This window comes from Plasmodium brasilianum, chromosome 9 (genome assembly GCF_023973825.1).
Source record: "Plasmodium brasilianum strain Bolivian I chromosome 9, whole genome shotgun sequence".
In the NCBI taxonomy this organism is placed as follows: Eukaryota; Apicomplexa; class Aconoidasida; order Haemosporida; family Plasmodiidae; genus Plasmodium; species Plasmodium brasilianum.
The window spans coordinates 2,025,562-2,046,491 of record NC_090122.1 but is presented as its reverse complement, the minus strand read 5'-3'; the positions used below and the strand labels follow the sequence as shown (position 1 = coordinate 2,046,491).

The 20,930-nt window shown below is 27.0% G+C and overlaps 2 protein-coding genes across 2 annotated transcripts; both read left to right on the top strand.

The window, feature by feature from the left end:
* Positions 1-5,850: 5,850 nt before the first annotated feature.
* On the top strand, positions 5,851-12,483 carry MKS88_003044 (serine/threonine protein kinase; the record flags this gene model as incomplete). Its single annotated transcript, XM_067216102.1, has 1 exon — positions 5,851-12,483. The coding sequence occupies one exon, from the start codon at positions 5,851-5,853 to the stop codon at positions 12,481-12,483; it is 6,633 nt and encodes a 2,210-aa protein (XP_067073615.1).
* A 4,101-nt stretch (positions 12,484-16,584) lies between these two features.
* Positions 16,585-19,746, top strand: MKS88_003043 (coatomer subunit gamma; the record flags this gene model as incomplete). Its single annotated transcript, XM_067216101.1, has 1 exon — positions 16,585-19,746. The coding sequence occupies one exon, from the start codon at positions 16,585-16,587 to the stop codon at positions 19,744-19,746; it is 3,162 nt and encodes a 1,053-aa protein (XP_067073614.1).
* Between the last annotated feature and the right edge of the window lie 1,184 nt (positions 19,747-20,930).

The window sequence follows — 20,930 nt, the reverse complement described above, 5'->3', positions numbered from 1 at the left end:
AAATTGCCAACACCTGATGTCAAGAATAGTAAAAATATATATATGCAAAAATATATATATAAATATATATTTTACGAACCTTTTTAGCATTATTCCAATTTAATAAGGACATTCGACTATTTGTATATATATATACTTAATTATATGTTTATATTTTTTCCTTTTTAAATATGCGAACCTCCTTTTTTCATTAGAATGTGTATTTATATTTGTTAAAGTTCTTCTGTTAATATAAAACATATTTTAAATTAAGAAATTTTAACCTTTTTTTTTTAAATAACGTAAATATAAAACTTTGTAAAAAATAATCATATATGCAACACTTTTCCCCTTTAGGTTCAACAAGACCAGCTGGTGTTAATAAATTATTGGAATATCACACTACCAAGCAAAAGTATTTTTTCCAAAATGAATATTTAACACATTTTAGTTTTTCTTGTTTTATATTATATATATATATATATATTATATAATATATATATATATATATGTATATGTATGTATGTATGTCATTTTAATGATTTAAAAAATTTCATTTATAAAGATTACAATATTTTCTTTTGTATTCCTATTTTCCTGTTTTTTCCCTTTTTTTTATATATTTTTTTATTAGATTTAATCCGAATAACAGAAAATGCAAAAAGTGTAGTAGTCAACTGCATTTTGATGGAAAATATTGTTCAGTATGGTAATATATAATAACAAAAAGGCTATAAAAAAATATTTGTATTTACAATCATATAGTGTTAGTGGACATTCCTTTTGAAACAATATGATGAAATAAAAACAAAACAAAAAAAGAAAAGAAAGTAAAAGAAAAGAAAATAAGAAAAAATATGATAAAATAGGATAAAAAATGATAAAAAATGATAAAATATAATAAAATATAATAAAATAGGATAACATATAATAAAAATAAAAACACACACCAAAAACTTTCGCCTTTCCTTTTTCAGTTCTTATAAATTAGGAAAATGTAATTTATGCGGTAAAACCATAACAGATACTTCCTCCCATAACATGTCAATAGTTTAAATTATTCTGAATACATAATATTATAATCATGTTAAAAATATGAAAAAAGAACTACCCGTATAAAAAATATAAAAAAAGAGAACGCGCAAATTTTCGATTTCATATCAATCGTAAGGCATGAAAAAATTTTCTTACCTTACTAAATAATATATAGTATCCATCAATTAAAATGTGCATGGGAAAAGGATAATTTTGTTTTTCACAAGATAACTATATTTTAGTTTATACTTATATGTATATGCTTACATTTGAATTATTTGAAATGCTTGAATTTTTTTTTTTTTTTTTTTAATTTACTTAACAATATATTTTAAGAGAAAAACTTAGAATCCCGAGTAAAAATAAAAAATGATTTTACTTCCATTTTATTACATATAAAAATTTTTCGTTTTAGCATTTAAGCTATGCGATGGACCGTGAAAACGTGCATTTTACTTTTTCCACCTTTCCATAATAACTTGTATTTCGTTCTAAAGGTATACTTATATGAATATGTACATATATGTATATACTCATGTACCCATATGTACTTTTATAAATTAGTGCATCTTACTTAATCGTTACCAAAGGACGTACAATTTTAAGTATCTCATATGTTATAATATGACCAGATGATCCTGCAAAAACATATATGTATTGCATATATGGTTATTTATGTTATTACATTCTTGCGTACGAAATATTTTCTTTGATACATATCATGTTTTTCCTTTGAATGTAATATTATTATTATTTTTTTTTTTATAGTTAGTCAAGAGTCCTATAAAAAAAATATACTAATTTTGAAATAATGCATTAATCTTCTTTTTTTTCTTTTTTTTTTTAAACATCTTGGTTGCAGTATTTACTTTATTTTTAATTGAAGATAATAAACTAAAAAAAACTACTATAGTATAGTAAATATTAATGTTATTACAATTTATAAACACAAAAACAAAACGAATAATTAATTGTATATATATATTTATATATATATATGTATATATATATATATATATATATATGTATACGTATATGCATATATAAGCACATATACATATGTAACTCATTTGTGCTATATAAATGTTTTATGGTTCATATGAAAATTAGCTAATAGTTTTCCAAGACAATAAAATGTGAAAAATATTCATAATTTTATAACTATAATATATTTTACCTTTAGATTATATATAATTCTGATTATTTTTGTAATTTGTTCACATATTACTGTTGTCTTAAGATTTTAAAAAGAGCAAGCTGGGTGCACTAGATAGCAGTGTATAACAACAGTATAAATGGGGAAAAAAAAAAAAAAATTAAAAGATAATAATAAATATAACAAAAATGATAATGATTATGAATATGATTGTCATTATGGTGAATAAAAAAGAAAAAATCAAAAATGGCAAATAATAAGAAAGTCTAAGTTTATTTCAAAAGTTTGCTCCTGCATATAGCAATACTAACAAAAAAAAAAAAAAAAAAAAAAATACGATTCCTGTGGAATAAAAAATATGAGGTATTTTCACTAATAGCAAAAGTTCAAAAAAGAAAAATTCATCAAATAAATAATATGTACATTTGTATTATATATATATTTATATACCTGCATATACACAGAAAATTATGTACATATACATTCACCTACGTCACATGTATCACATACACTCACATACATCCATAATTATTAACCACCGTAAAAAATGATTACCATTTTTCGAATAAATAAAAAAGTAAATATACACATACATGCATATTGACATATATGTAAATACACATAATAATTATATGTGCATATTGCCTCATAAATAAATAAATATATATATATATATGTATATGTGTATATGCATATATATGTGTATGAATAATAAGTATACTTTATATATATATATATATATATATTTATATATATGTGTACACTCATATGCGAATGCATATCCATAAACATGTGTATATATACACACAAGTACATTTATGAATTGCTTATTTTTATTATCACACTAACGCATTTCTATAAGAAAAAAAGATGAAAATATTTCTGTGAAGAGTTATAAATATATTAAGCTGTACTTACCAACAGATACAAAATACGCAAAAAAAAAAGTTGCACTATAACCATTTAGCAAATAATTATATGATGAAAAATGAAAAAAGAATAAATAAATAAGTTCATCTACATGTTGCTGTTTCAGTGTTTTTTGAATATAAATTTACGCTACGAAAAAACCTTCATGTGTATATGCAAACATACTAGTGTTTATGTGATTATCTATGTGTTCGTACATATATGTATTTATACATACGTACGTATTAATATATATACGTACATATTAATATATATACGTACATATAAATATTTAAACGTATGTATAAATATACATATGTACATATACATATATATATGTGCATAAGTACGAATAACATAATGAGAGTATAATGTCGTATATAATGTAGTGTAGAAGATTTTTTTTTTTTTTATTAGCCAAAATTAAAAGTGTAAATATTGTCTGTTGTAAGTATTTTTTTTTTTTTTTCCCTTACATTTAACGGCCAATTCTTTCATATAAGCTACATAACTATAATTTTTATGAACATGTGGAATACAAAATATGCATAAGGAATAAATATTAATGTGTATTTCAGTATTATATAGTTTATTTATGAACTGTTCAGAAAAATATATAAATATAACAACATAGGTAAAAGCAGGAATGAGCAAATCAATAAGCATACACTCGTATATATATATATATATATATATATATATATATATATATATATATATATATATATACATACATACATATATACACATATATATGTATATGTAAGCCTTCATTGTAATTCTATTCTGTTGCAAACAATTACAAAGTATTTTTACGCTAAGAGAAAAAAAATATACAAAAAGACAATACAAAAATTTGTGATACTATAAAAGAGAATACGTTTAATTCTTCTTTTTTTATGATTTTTTTTTTTTTTTTTTTTTTTTGATAATTTTTAATTAGTATAAAAATATTTAATTACTAAATAAAATAAAAAAAAAAAAAAATAATATGCACACATAAATTTTATCATTTATGTAAAATGACTTCTTATTAAAATGATCTTTTTTTTTTTTTTTTTTTTTGCTGCAGCAGTACGAACATTTGTTTTTAGATTATGTAATATAGATATAAAAAGAGAAAGAAAACTGAACCATAGAAACAATGAAAAAAAAAAAAAAACAACAAATTCTGTTTATTTTAATCACGTTGTAAAGAAGTAACATTTGTGTTGTTTTATATATATGTACATATATTTATATATATGAATATTTATATATATGAATATTTATATATATGTATATGAATGTATATGTTTATGAATGTATATGTTTATAAATGTATATGTTTATGAATGTAAATTTGTACATGTGTATACATATTTACATTTGTACATGTATTTTTGCGCGCGTAGACCGGAGTTAACATTCACGATTGCCAATGGCTTATACAAATATTTGATTATTTAATAATAGTGAAAAAATGAAATACTTAAATTAGAACTTCTTAATTACTGTTATTTAAAATGAACCTGCATTTGTAACCTTATATATTTATATATACAATAGTTTTTATTTTTACCTTCTTTTTTTATCATTTTTATATTCTATTTTTTTATGCAGATGTAACACTTATAAAACGTCAATTGTATTCACGCTTACAACTTTTTATGTTGTCCAGTTTTACGGAGTTTGTGATTAATTTAATTTTTAATTTGCCTCTAATGTTTATTTTATTATAGTTTATTTTTAATTTTTTTTTTTTTTTTTTCTTCCTTTTTTCTTTTTCTTTTCTTTCTTAGAAATATCTACATCATATAACAATATGTCAATTGTTTATCTACCAACAATTTTTTGTCTGAACTTGTATTAATTTGTTATGATGTGTCTATATACCAATTTTTAAGTTTGTTTATGAGTTTCCTCTTAGTTTTATAAATATTATTAACATTTCTTATTTTTTTTTTTTTTTTTTTTTTTTTTTTTTTTTTTTTTTGTTTATGTATGATCATTTTATTAATTTGACTAATACATTTATTGATTCCATTTGCTTATCTGCATATATGTAGAAATCATATCCTGAGGAGGATAAAATAGAAAGAAAAAAATATACACATCTACGTATACATATATACATGCAAATTCGCCCATATCCACATACGCATGCATGATTATATCTAAAATAAAATAATTCTAACTATTAAAATATACTGAATGAGAAAGGAAAGTAAGCAAGTACATTACAAAGAATCGAAAGGGGTAGTAATACAACACAGAAATATATTGTTAAAGAGTACAAATACAGAAGCACTCTATGGACACTTGATTACAGCATCAAAATACAAAAAAGAGTACAAGAGTTATGCTAATATTTTGGTTGAATGTTAAATAATTAAAAGTTGTAATATACATATATTCATGAGTCAGAAAAATTACAGAAATAAGGTACAGCAGAAGCAGAAGTTACAGTAATAAATGCGCATATATGTATGTAATTATTTATATATGTAATTGTTTATGTACATATATATGTGCGTGTATGCGCGTAAGTATTTAGAAAGGTGCCCATATATAACGGAAGAATTTATTTAATAGAATAAGTATAAATATATATATATATATATATGTGAATGCATATGCGTCTGTTCGCACATCATTACAGGTATTACGCAATTCAAAAACGTTTGCAGCGGTAGACGACTGGACAGTCCGTTAGTGCTAACAATATAGAGAACACTTCTTGCAGCAAAAAAAAAAAAAAAAAAAAAAAAAAAAAGAAAGGAAAAAAAAATATGGATTTTTCAAACAAAAAAAGTGTTAAAACGTTAAACAATAACAGTTACAATAATCACAATAATATCAACAACAATACTATTAGTATAAATAATAGTACCAATAACAATAATATTAATAATATTAGTAACAACAATGGTATTAACAACATCATGAATAACAATGGTAAAGAAAGCGACGAACATGCGGAAAAACTTTACAAAAAAAATCACATAAAAAATAGGAAAACCGATGAAATAAAGATAGGCTCTAACTTGTCGAGCAACAATGACGTTTTGCAGTTACCAAGTGTGTTACATAATCAGATAAGAATAATAAGAACAAATGATAGTTGTTTTAAAGATTATATAGTGTTAAGTAATTTAGGGAAAGGGACATATGCACAGGTATGGAAAGTAAAGCATAAAATAACAAATGAAATTTTCGCAGCTAAATTATTACAACCAAATCAATTCCCACAAGAATCATTTAATAGAATAGTAGAAATGTTTACAAAAGAGATAATTAACTTATCCATATGCCAATGTCCAGGTGTAATAAAATTACATAAAGTGATAGGAGGAAAAGAGGGATGGATACTTATACAAGATTATGCGAATGATGGTACATTATGGAAAGAAAATTTGTCCAGTAATATGAGTGAAGCCTTTTTATATTTTATACAACTACTACAAGGAATGTGGTTTATTCAAGATATGAATATAGTTCATAGAGACTTGAAACCAACAAATATTTTAAGATATGATAATAAAAGAATTGTTATAGCAGATTTTGGATGGTCTGAACATATTGATTCTTGTAATTTACATCCAACAGAATGGCCAGGAACTTTAGAAATTAATCCTCCTGAAGTGTTAAGAAATACAGGTCCTATGACTGAAAAAATTGATAATTATGCTCTTGGTATGAATATGATTTTATTTATATCTGGTAGATTTGTATGTAGACAAAAAGGTATAGAATGTTCGAAAATTGCACAAACTATTTTAAAAACAGTGCATAATTTAAGACATTCTAAACCTCCTAGTAGATTTAGAGAAAACTTAAAAGCATGGGATTTATTTGTTAAATTAACTTCATCAAATCCTAGTGGACGATTAAGTTTACAGAATGTGTTGGACCATCCTTGGGTCACTGAAATGTTAAATAATTTTAGTTTGCAAAATTCGAAATTTTTATGGCATGAAAAGGTAAAAAGTAGGTGGATTTACTTGCTATCAAATAATTGGAATTTTTTTAAAAATATCTCTTCTATTTCTAATGGTAAAATTAACAGAATTAATGAGCTCGATAGGGAGGGCATTGCTGCATCTAAAATGAGTAGTAGCGTTAATGGAGTAGCTACCTATGGTATAGATAACAGTGAAAGTGAATGTGGGAATGGAAGTGGAAGTGGTAACGGTGGAATTATTAACAATGGGATAGACAATCATGGGCTAGGAAATCATGGGATAGGAAATCACAGCATAAATAACTGCGGAAGTGGTAACCAAAACAAAGCAACTGTAGTTACAGGTGTAGATTATCAAAAGGACAAAAACAGCAAATATACGCATTCTTGTCTAAAAAACGACTATGAAATTCTTTATTATATGATGAAGAACAATTTTAAAAATAGAATTAACTGCTGCTCCATGAAAAAAAACGATCCGCCTATTAGCAAAAGTAATGACATGAAAGCTACTCAGGGTAGAGATAGCAGTGGTGCACTAAAACAAAACCATATCAATGATGACGATCGTAATAATGGCCGAAGTAATGGTCGCAGTGATACAGGCTATAATATGTGTTGTAGTAATAATTCCAATAGCGTGCTTCCCAAGTTTGGAATTATCACTAGCCCGAACGACGGAGAAGCAAAAAAGGAAATTTTTATTATTAATGATAATTTTGAAAATGTTAAGGATAAATGCTGTAGAAAGAAGGGAGAAAAAATCGTTATGAATAAAAACGACGCTATTATTATAAATGATGAGGATGATGTTATTAATATAAGTAGAAAATATGGGCGTAAAAAGCAAAACGGAAACTTGCTAAGCGGTAAAAAGGACGAAACAAAAAATATTAACTTTTTAGATATTAACAAAAATAAAGATTTTTATACTGATCTAGGGGAAAATAAGGACAAAAATGAGGAGTCTGATTGGGGTAAGGAACAAGGGGGTAAAAATTGTGTTATTATGGATAGGGTGGAGGGGGTGAAAGATCCGGTAGAGGTGGAAGTTGTAGAAGATGACTATAACGATGATAATGATAACGACAATGACGACAATGACGACGATGATGATAATGATGATAATGATGAGGATGACGATGAAGAAGAAGATGAAGATGATGACGAAGATGATAATGACGAAGACGATAACGACAATGATGGTAATGACGAGAATGATGAGGACGACGATGATGACAGTAGTAACAAAGAAGAGCATAACAACGATCAGACCTTAGATAACAAGAATAATCATAGTATTTACGTAAAAGATAACAAAAATGTTAACAGCAAAAAAAAAAATGACGACGTTAAGAATATTCGAGATAAATATTACAGTACTCGTGTGACAAACAATTTTGTGAATTATAACGAAAAAAAAAAAAAAAATGTACATCTTTTTAAAAATATTGAAAATATTAACCATTTATTGAAGAAAGAATTAACAATTAAAACTGATAGAAACAAAGGTATTAACAACACTAAAGAGCTAAATACTTTTACAAAAAAAGACTTACATGCTTCAGTTAATAAGGTAGAAACAGAGGAATACTTTCGAAAATGTAAAAATGAAATTGATAATAAGATGAACAAGTTATTTGGAACAGAAAAAGATCAAGAACAAAAGAAACAAACGCAGTTGTCACTGAATAACGTGGAGGTGAATTACTTAGAAAACATTGAAGATACCTTTCTTAATTTTAGTGAGTCCAGAAATTTAAGTATGCCCAAGGATCTAATGAGGAACAGCCTAATAGAGAAAATAAATTGGATGGACACAACAAACAAAGTTGGACAAATGAACGAAATTGGTCAAAATGAAAAAATTGGAAAAATTAGTGATATTGGCAAAATTAACCAAATAGGTGAAGTATACAAAACGAACGTTCACGAGAAAGATCCTCACACGAGTAGTACAGTGAAGCAAAGAAAGAACTTAACCAGAGGGAAAAGTGAAGGGTATAATGAAGGGAAGAATATAGGACAGAATGAAGAGAAGAGTGTAGGGCAGGATGGAGGGAAAAATAAGGGGAAAAGTGAACAGTATGGAGAAATGCACATTGAACAACCGAGTGACGATGAAGGTGAGGAGGAAAATTATATTAAAATATATACCAAGAACTTTAACATTAACGAAAAGTTAGTTCAAAATAAAAAGTCCAATAAGCAGAAGGACTCCTTTTCAGACGAAATACATTCGTTATTAGAAAATTCGAAAGAGTTAAAAAAAAAGTTAAAGAAGAATTTAAATAATTTGTATGAAATGAGTTTAAGTGAGATGAAAGGAAAGACCGTTGGTATTTGTAATAGTGGATATTGTAACCACTGTGGAAGTGGCAACAGCATTGGAAGCAGTAACAACAGAGAAATCGTTAACAGTAGCAACTGTAATGTAGTGGAGGAGAATCAGAAACACAGATATGAAGAACTTCTCATCAAGCAAAGTGGTGCCATTCATAATATCAACTTAAATATGGATAAATTTCCAATATACATAAACAATCAAAAAGGAAAGCATTCTGTTAGTAGTTTGGAAAATTCTTTGGACATAAAATTAAAGGAAAAAATTGAGAACAAAATAAATAAAAAGAAAGGAAAACTATATTTTGATAACTCACTTACATATAAAAAAAAGACTAACCCTTCCTGTTTATCTGCATATAATGAAGTTGATAAAACCGATATCCATCACAAATTAGAAGCCAATACCAGTAATGATGAAAATACTTTGTTAAAAACTATAAATAAAGAATGTACTTTTTTACGAGGTGAAACGAAAGTTGCACAAGGGGTAGGGGATGGCAACAATGATGATGATAATGATGATGGTAATGATGATAATAGCAAGTTGAACACCTTGGCAAACACAGATATGTATGATGACCATCTTCATAGACCTAATACAAATAAAAACAGAGAATCTTTGGATTTTGTCACCATTCATCCGAAGACTTATATCAACAAAAATGATAAGAATGATGATCTAGCTAGCTGTTCTAACCTCCAAAATTTTGATGATGTTTACAAATATGTATTAGAAAATGGATCTAAAAAAAATTACTGCAAAAATTACATCAATAATACAGAGCTCTATCAAGATAATACAATAAATGACCATATTAATAATAGAAAAGAGGAAATAATGAAAGATAAATTTATGAATAAAAAGAAAAATTATTTACTTGACCAGAAAGATAGTGTAAACCTGAAAACGAAAATAACAAATAAAGCGTTTAATCATGTTGGAAATATTTTCCTTAATTATAAAATGGGTATACTTAACAATAATGAGGTAAAAGAGTATATAAGGAAGAATCTAAAAGGTGAGGATAGGAAGATTGCCAAATGTAGTAAGAATACTAAAGATAGAAACAATGATATAGGCCAACATGTCAATAAAATTTTAATAAATAGTAGAATCGGAACAAAAATACATTCAAATAACATTAACAATAACAAGAGTATTAATTACGGAAATAGAGGAACTACGAAATATGATATCTGTGATTATAAATTTTCAGTATTGACCAAAAAAACATCTCCGAGTGAAAATTATGTCGTCAGTGATATGGAAAAAGAGGGTGTTAGTAATGACCATTCGGAAAAAATAAATATCTCGTACAAGAAGTGCATTAATGATGAAAAGAGCAGCAATAAGGATAATAACAATAATGATAATTGCAGTAATAACAGCAATGGTTTCTGTAGTATTAGCAGAAATGGTAAATGCAATGGCAAATGCAATGACAAATGCAATGGTAAATGCAATGGCAAATGCAATGGCAAATGCAATGACAAATGCAATGGCAAATGCAATGACAAATGCAATGACAAATGCAATGGTAAATGCATTGGCAAATGCAATGGTAAATGCAATGGTAAATGCATTAGTAACAGCAACAGCAACAGTAACAGCAACAGCAACAGCAACAGTAACAGCAACAGTAACAGCAACAGCAACAGCAACAGTAACAGCAACAGCAACTATAATGGCAGTGGTAAGAAGAATGAGAGCATCCGGGATGCGTGCAAGAGTGAAAATTCAAAAAAGTTTATAGATCTGTTAAATACATATGAAAAGAATAGAGACTCGTTAAGAGATCGCCCCTTATACTACCATCTGAATAATAGTAATAACACCCATTCGGACACAAACGATGTTATTATTAACAACTTTATGAACAACACAAGGGGGGGTAATAGTGGTACTAACGATATTGGCAGTGGAAATAGTGGAATCAGTATTGGAAATAAAGGATTCAGTAAAGGTAATAACAGAATCACTAGCGGTAGTGTTCATAGTAATGGTACAGACATTTCAAACTTAAAATACTTCGACAAAATGGACCGTGACAAAGCAAACTACAACGCAAAACAAAATGTATTTATTAATAAAAAAAAATGTTTAACCAATGAATCATATGTAGGAAGTTCATTAAGATTAAGTGAATTATACAATGACAATAGGGAAAAGGTTGTCACCTCGTCCTATGTTGCTACTTGTGATACCAGCAATGAGGAAAACATCAACAATGTAAGCAGTACGGTTGGAAGCAGACATAACAGTAGCAGTAATAATAGTAGTAAAAATGACAAATGTAGTTATACCAATCGCAGTAATAATGAAAATAGCTTCACTAACAGTAGATGTAGGAGCTATGGAAAGGATGAAAATACGAAATTTATAAAATGCGTAAAGTCGTTTAACGATTTAAACAATGAAAGGAAAAAAAATACAATAGAAAAAAATATAATAAATCTCACAAATCCTTTTCTAAAGTTGAAAGAAAAATTCGAGAATAAAAATGGCATACTTGAAAACTGTACTTCCAAAGAGAAATTATTAAAAAGTAAAAAGCTGTTAAGGTGTATGAACAGTGATGAAGATTCAATGAATGTACATCTGGTAAATAATCAAAGGAACCAAGATGTCTTTTTGCATCTCAATAGAGCGGAGCAAAAACTATTTAATGAAGAGAAAAATGAATACGCTGTAAGTACCCACACGTGTTTAGAAAAGAACAGTAATTGCTGCACTAATACGAATGATAGCGACGATAGGAACAGTACTGGTAATACTGATTTAAGTGGTAACACAAACAATAACAGTAGTAGTAACAGTTATAATAAGGCAAATGTCATTCACATTATGAATAATAATATTAATAATTACGCAAAATTGTTAATTCCATTAGATGGGAATGTTAAGGAAAATTTTATAAAAACGTCTAGTTCTACTACGTATGATTATAGCGATTTTGATCTACACTATTACTCCTCTAATAAGGATAACATTGTCGACTCTTTTAATACAGAATATAGATTAACTTCACGAGATAAAAGTACATTACAAAGGCATCGAAAACAAGAAAAAACTAGGTATATCCAGACTAGTGCTAAATTTCAGTTAACGAATTAGTATTTTTAAAAAGAGGTTACGAGGAGGAGAGGACAAAAAAAAAAAAAAAAAAAAAAAAAAAAAGCGAAAGCAAAAGCAAAAGCAAAAGCAAAAGAAAAAGCAAAAGCAAAAGCAAAAGAAAAAGCAAAAGAAAAAGCAAAAGCAAAAGCAAAAGCAAATGCTAATGCTAATGCTAATGCTAATGCTAATGCTAATGCTAATGCAACTACAAAGACGGAGTGACGATTGTACCTACTGAAGAGCTACGTATGAATACATGCACAACGTTGGAATAATTAGCGTTATTCATTTATTTACCTCTTTTCCTTTTTCCATACTCGTTGATTTATATTGTGTCTTTCATATTGCTAGAAGAGTGTTCAAACGACGTGTTCAAAATAAAAGGGGAAAACAAATAAACTTACATACGTAGATACATACATGTGTACATATATCCAAACATATATATATGTACATACATACACACATATTTGTATGTATGTACGTATATATGTAGTTACCCCTTTGAACGGAAATGCAAACAACTGTACATATAGCGTTTTTCCCGACCTTTCACATCGTATACATACCTACGCATCTTTATTCAAATAAATGGTGATACTAATAGCTGAAACATAAAACACTTAGAAGATGATACAATCAGAAATAAGATAAGGAAAAAAGGATATGTTTTTTTAATTTACCTTTTTTCTATTACAATATGTTCTTCATTTTTCATGTGTGTGTACCGTTACAGCAGCGTTGAAGTGGAAAATAATAAATGAATATCATATATGTAAGTATATATATGAGTGTTTTGGTGGGCGGATGTGTGTACGTATGGTTGTGTACGTTTGTGTGTATGTATATTTACGCGCGCAGACCAGTAACCTCTTTGTAATAAATTTTTTTTTAAATGTTTCTTTTTTTTCTTTTTTTCATTTTTTCTTTTTTACTTTTTTTCCTTTTTTCTTTTTTTCTTTTTTTCTTTTTTTCTTTTTTTCTTTTTTTCTTTTTTTCATTTTTTCTTTTTTTCTTTTTTTCTTTTTTTCTTTTTTTTTCTTTTTTTTTTTTTTTTTTTTTTTTTTTTTTTTTTTTTTTTTTTTTTTTTTTTTCTTTTTTTTTCAAATTTGTTTGCTTAATGAACTGTTTCTACTCAAATATAGCAAAAAAAAAAAAAATTTTAATGGGTATTTTATTATTTTATGGATAAATATTATTTGAAAATAAACATTACACAAATTTATTTCAGTTGAGCCATCTCACAATTAATATGATTTGTTTTTTAAATTTATGCATAAATTATTTTATGTGTATGTGTACCATATTAACTTAAAAAATGTGAAGGATTCGCTTTGCTAGTTCGTAGGTAATCTGATTTTCCTATGTGCGCAGAATGAAAAATATGTTAAATAAATTTTTGGCTACATGTTTGCCTAAATTTTTACTTCTTTTTATTTATTTATTTTTTTCCCCTATTCGTTCCATCTTAAAAATACAGTACTAAACAAACAAGACTAGTTCTATTTAAATTGACTAAATGTGTTTTCTGTGTAGCTCTTTTATAGATAAAAAGATGAGGAAGAACAAAAAAACTTGTATGCCACAATGTGTAGTATCTGTTAATTTTGCTTACGGTGCATACATATGCCCATATGAGTAAATGTACACAAATATACACAACTATATGCACATACACACACGTACATATACACGCATACACATATATGCACACCTTTAGTCACTTATTTGTTAAGTGACTATGTATAAATTATGGACTAATTGGTCCATTCAGTTTAGTCATTTATTTGTTAAGTGACTATGTATAAATTATGGACTAATTGGCCCATTCAGCACAACGGTAAACGGATTCCTTATGCGATGATAACTTCGTTATGTTTATTTGATAACAGGGGAGAAAAAAAATATAACACATTTTTTTTAAAATAAAAATTAAAAAAATTGAATGGCCCTCTAAACTTTCCAGTTATGTATTTATACAATTTTTCTGCATCTCTTATTTTATTAACGTTCTTCTAACACTGTAGTGATATCATCTTATTTTATCCAATACATTTTAAGGTAAAATTATGTATGTGAAACTATATTCTTAAATTTTAAATTATTACGAATTGTTCAAACGATGAGGAAAGAAAAAAAGAAAAGAAAAATATGGGAGTTACAATAAAGTTCTTACAAAATTATTAATTTTTATAGTAAGAGAAAACATCCAACACGTTCTTATATATATATATATATATATATATATATATAATATACATGTGTACTTATGTATGCATTTATGTATACGCGTACAATTTATATGTGTATCATAATTGTGTACGTGAAAATTACGCGAAGAATAATAAAAAGGGGAAAAATAAAAAGAAAAAATAAGATGGAAAAATAAAATGTAAAAATAAAATGGAAAAATGAAAAAAATAAATAAATAAACATAAACTTATATATATATATATATATATGTGCATATATATTTATTATAAACACTACAAAAGATACGCTTCGTAAGACGATGTTTGTAAATGCGCCAAATGAACTCACAAAAAACAGTACTAAAAAGAGGAGTGTAAAAAGCATTTGTACATATATCCACATGTACATATATGCAAATGTAAGTGTATACATATATATATGCATATACGTTTGTTCGTATGAAGGTCAGGTTATAGTAAGCAAAAAGGAAAATCCGATAAAACCAACATTGCCAATTTGCATACATTTAATGCGTATAAATCTTAAGGTTAATCAATTTTACTAATCAAAAAAAAAAAATAAAAAAAAAATATTAAACCATATTTTAACCGTACTAAACCATATTAAACAATATTCGTAGCTTAAAAATTAAAAAAAAATGATAAATTCGTAGTAATAATTAAAGAACTGCTGAACGCGTTTTATAAAGATAATGCTAGAACGTTATTAAATTAATAGTTTAGAAAACATGTTTACGATTAAACGTAAAAAAAAAGAATTTTCCACTGATGAAAAGTATATATTAAATAGGAATAATGCATTTTATGTGAATGACGAGTAATCATAAGTGCATGTATGGGCTGATACATGAACGTACTAATGTATTAATGTACAAACGTATGAATATATATGCATATATATATATGTGCATATATGTACATAACGCTGTATATGTGTACATGCGAACAAGCAAATTTAAAAGCACATTATGTATACCTTTACGTAGTTGAAAGAAAGTAAAAAAAAAAAAAAAAAAGATAAAAAAGCATAGCTCCCCCGAAGTGCATAATACAAACTGCACGCAAAGGGAATACCCTCCATCGCGGTTGTTCTTTGGTTTTAACATATAAATGCTTCTTTTTTTTTTCTTTTGTTATCATTTGATGTATTTTTTTATCACATAAATAAATACACATACATGAATTTACATACATATACGTACATATACATACATGTACATATATATATATATATATATACATACTAGTACATACATATATATATGAACCTTGTTTGTCATCGGCACTGTGCATATATTTGTATGCAACGAGGATAAAGTACCATAATACCTCCTGAGTAGCCCGGTGCGTTTCAAATTACTCCCTATTCGTGGTAAATTTTTGCAAAAAGAATAGCTAATAAATGTATAATTGTAAGCATAAACGCTCCCCTAAACACGCGCGCTTGTTATAGCACATGCATATGTGAGTGCTGCAGTGCGCTAGTGAGGGAACATGTATTTAGGTTTATGTATCCCCACATCCATATACACAAACATGCTCACACATAATATATACAGACATTTACAGACATGTACAAACATGCATATACATATATACACACATGTATAGACATTTACAGACATGTACAAACATGCATATACATATATACACACATGTATAGACTTTTACAGACATGTACAAACATGCAAATACATATATACACACATGTATAGACTTTTACAGACATGTACAAACATGCAAATACATATATACACACATGTATAGACTTTTACAGACATGTACAAACATGCATATACATATATAAACTTATGTACATACATGTGCCTCTTTTCCACCCCGTTTACAGTTTCAAAAGGTCAGCTCGAACTATCGAATTAGTGCAAAAATGCTAAAACCACTTATCATGAAAGAAAAATTGCAAAGGAATTTGTTAAAAGACTCAAAATATGAAGATGATAAATCATTTTTGAATCCCCATGAAGGGGACAAAGCGAGTATACTACAAGAAACAAGAGTTTTCTCAAGTTATCCATTAAATACACAAAAATGTTTACAAATTTTAACAAAGATATTATACTTAATAAATAAAGGTGAAGACAGTTTGACACCTCAAGAATGTACAGATATATTTTTTAGTATCACAAAATTATTTCAATCCAATAATGAGATATTAAGAAGAATGATTTATCTACTGATAAAAAATTTGCCAGTAAATGACAAGGAAATATTTATTGTCACAAGCTCATTAACAAAAGATATGAATTCTGCCAATGATTGTTATAGAGCTAATGCTATAAGGGTGTTGAGTAAAATTATTGACTATTCCATGGCAACACAAATAGAACGATATTTAAAAACAGCTATAGTTGATAAGAATCCTTTTGTTTCTTGTTCAGCATTACTTTGTGGTTTAAATTTATATGCTAACACATCTTGTGATATAGTTAAAAAATGGACAAATGAAATTAGTGAATGTACTAATAGCAAAAATGCCATGATTCAGTTCCATGCCTTAACCTTACTATGCTCTATAAAATGTCAAGATAAACTTGCTTTAGAAAAAATAATTAGTACTTATGCTAAGGGATCCAATAACCCTTCCGGTTCTTTAGCTAGTTGTCTATTGATCAAATACGCATCTTATTTGATATACTGCACGGAGGTGGAGGGTGATATGGGCAATGCTAGTGGGGTGAACAACATAGGAAATGTTAGCAGTGTTGGTGCATACAGTAGCAGTAACGCTCATAATAACATCACCATGCGTAGCAGTAGTCCCATGTATAATATACATGACTACACAAAAAACAGCAAAAATCAGTTAATACACCCAACGACGAAAGTATGCTTCGATTACTTAAAAATATGTCTAAAAAGCAAAGATATAATAATTCTTTTTGAGTGTGTTAAGTGCATATTTGATTTGGCTATATATGATATTGCTGGAAGAAACACAACTACAGTATTTAATATTGATATATTGAATGAATGCATAAAAATATGTCAACTGTTTTTACTCTCTACAAAAATTGTAGATAAGTTTAGTATAATAAGACAAATAAATAAATTAGCTCACCATAGACCTCTTGTTATGTCAAAGCTTAATTCAGATATAGAAAACTTACTAGTTGATAGTAATAAAAGTATATGTGTTCTAGCATTTACTACATTATTAAAAACAGGAGATGAATCAAATATAGATAAATTACTAAATCAAATTAATAATTATATGAGTGGTGATAATAGTTTTTTTAAAATACAAATTATTGAAGAAGTAAAAAATTTATGTTTTATTTATCCTAGTAAATGTAATATTATTCTAAATTTCTTATCAAATAATATAAGAGATGAAGAATCTTATCAATTCAAATCAAATACAATTGATGCTATTATATTAATAATAAGTCAAATACCTCACTCAGAAGAAACAGCTATATTACAGCTATGTGAATTTATTGAAGATTGTGAATATAACTCTCTACTTCTTAGAGTTATAAGATTTTTACTATTACACATACCTAAAACTAGGAACCCAGCAAAATATATAAGATATATTTATAACAGACTCATTCTTGAAAATGCTACTATTCGAGTTGATGGGATGTATGCCTTATTTCATATTGCTCTAAAGTGTACTGAAAATTGTAAAGATATATTGTTTTTACTAAAATGCTTATTAGCTGATAATGATGATGAAGTCAGGGATCGAACCAACTTTTTCTATTACATGCTGAAGGAGAAAATTATAGATTTGGAGTTGGCCTCTACTACAAACGTTCATGGTGATAGCAATCTACCCGGTAGTTGTACGGATGAGCAAATAACCCCTCAAGAAAAAGAAGCAAATGCAGTAAAAGAAGCAGATGTAGATGCAGCAGAATCAGAAAATATGCAGCAAAAAGACAAACAAGCCATACCATTGATAGACGAGCTGCTATCGAACGAAGAACCCTCGAATGTAGAAGCTCTCCTCTACTACATAACCAATCACCTAGAGAACAATAAGAATGAAGAATTTCAGTACGAAAATATAAAAGACGAAATAACTAAAATGAATGATACAAATAAAGATGCTCTTTCGTCTACTCACTCAAAAAGAAAAAGCTCATACTCAGAAAATTTAAATAATACAAACACTTTAACAAAGAATCTTGAACAAACAACAGATTCAGTATATTTAGAAAATGTATCACCTTTTATAGAAAAATATAATATGGGTAACATAAAAATTATTACAAAGTCAACTGCTTTAACAGAAAGTGAAGCAGAATACACGGTTTCTGTAAAAAAATATATATATGATAATCATGTAATACTTGAATTTCTTATTCAAAATACACTAACTGAACAAATTTTATCAAATGTAAACTTACAAATAAACACTTATGATAACAAGTGGATCATTCTTGAAAAAACAGCAATTCAAAATTTATATTATAATTCCCCCCAAAATTTATACGTCCTCCTGGGAAAAGGTTCTTGCTTTACTCAGGCAGAAATTATTAACTATAATGGAAGTAACGACAATGGCAATGATAATAACAGTAGTAATTTCAATGGCAACAACGAGCCAAACGTTTATAATGTTACTCAGATTTTTCAAATTTCTTTGCATTTTCTAACCAAAGACAACGAAATGGATGAAGGTTTTCCAGACTCATATTCTATTAACCCATTTAGTATACAAATAACAGATTTTATTAATCCCAAAATTTTAAGAAATGGTGAATTTAAACATGTATGGGAAAGTATGGACAATTTAAATTCTGAATCGGTCAGCAAATTTAGCCTAAATTTTGAAAATATCCAGCTAGCTGTGGTAGGATTATTAAATACATTAAACATGATGGCATGTGACAACACAGATATTGTAGAAAATAACTCAACAAATCATAATATGCTCCTATCAGCCAAATTTTTAAATGAATCGAATGTTTTATGTAAAGCTTCTCTAATACTGTCACAACAGTATGGATGCTTGTTGAAAATTATATGTAGATCTAAGAGTAGGCAGCTGTCAGAACATATCTTAAAATCCCTCGAATAGTTTACTTTAATTGTTATCTCTTTTAGTAAGTGGTTATATATGATGTATGAAGCCACTGGGAAAAAGTGTACGTATGAGTTTCCTTGCTCACGCATATGTACTAATGCATGAATAGATAACCCTAGGCTGACACATGTATAGTAGTTTGAATACGTGTGCATGAATATGTGTGCATGAATATGTGTGCATGAATATGTGCACTGGTATATGCATTGGTGGGTGTGTATATATGCATGCTAACATACGTATATATATTTATAAATATAATCGTATTAATATACACACATGCTTTCTGTAATATGTACGCACTTTCTAACAACATATGACGCCAACTATTCATACCCCCTTATTAGCACAAGCATACAACAGGGACTTCTTTTTTTTTTTTTTTTTTTTTTTTATTTGTTTTTAATTTTAAAGTTTGTAATTTCTCCATTTTAAATTTATATAAAAGAATATTGCAAAATTTTCTTGATATAATTTATATTAATGTGATAATTTTTAAAACTTGTGTAAATGACTATATTCCCGCTTAATGAAATATTATAATAAAGTTTAAAATATCTTTTAAAGAGCAATTTTATTTTTTTTTTTTTATTATTATTTCATTATACCTCTTAACTTTTTTCCTTCCTCCATATTATTAATTTTTTATTTTTGCCATGCTACATTTACGAAAGAATTCATCTTTGTTCCTTCACTTCGTAAAATATATAGTATAATACATAGACGTATATATATATATATATATATATGTATGTATGTATGTATGTATGTATGTATGTTGTTATTTTATTTTTATTAAGTGCACACATAACTTTACAAAATGTGTCAAGTACTTATGTGCATGTGTATAAATAGTTATATAGAATATTTTGTTTGTTTTTCTATTTTTTTTTTTTTCCTTGATTTTTACATATTTTATTAGGCATATATGAATAGACTTACATTCTCATGTATTTCTTTGTTTTCCTTAGCACACGTATATGCAAATGTTTACTTACCCTTTTTTTTTTTTTTTTTTTTTATACCCACTTTTATTGCATTTATTTTATTTTTTTATCAGTTCCTCGAGGGAATATATTAGTCAAAACAGTCCTCATCCAATTATAATTATGACAACTTAAAACACATAGATTTGCATAAACCCAGTAGTGTTGCATTAAGAAAGAAATAAATAAGCG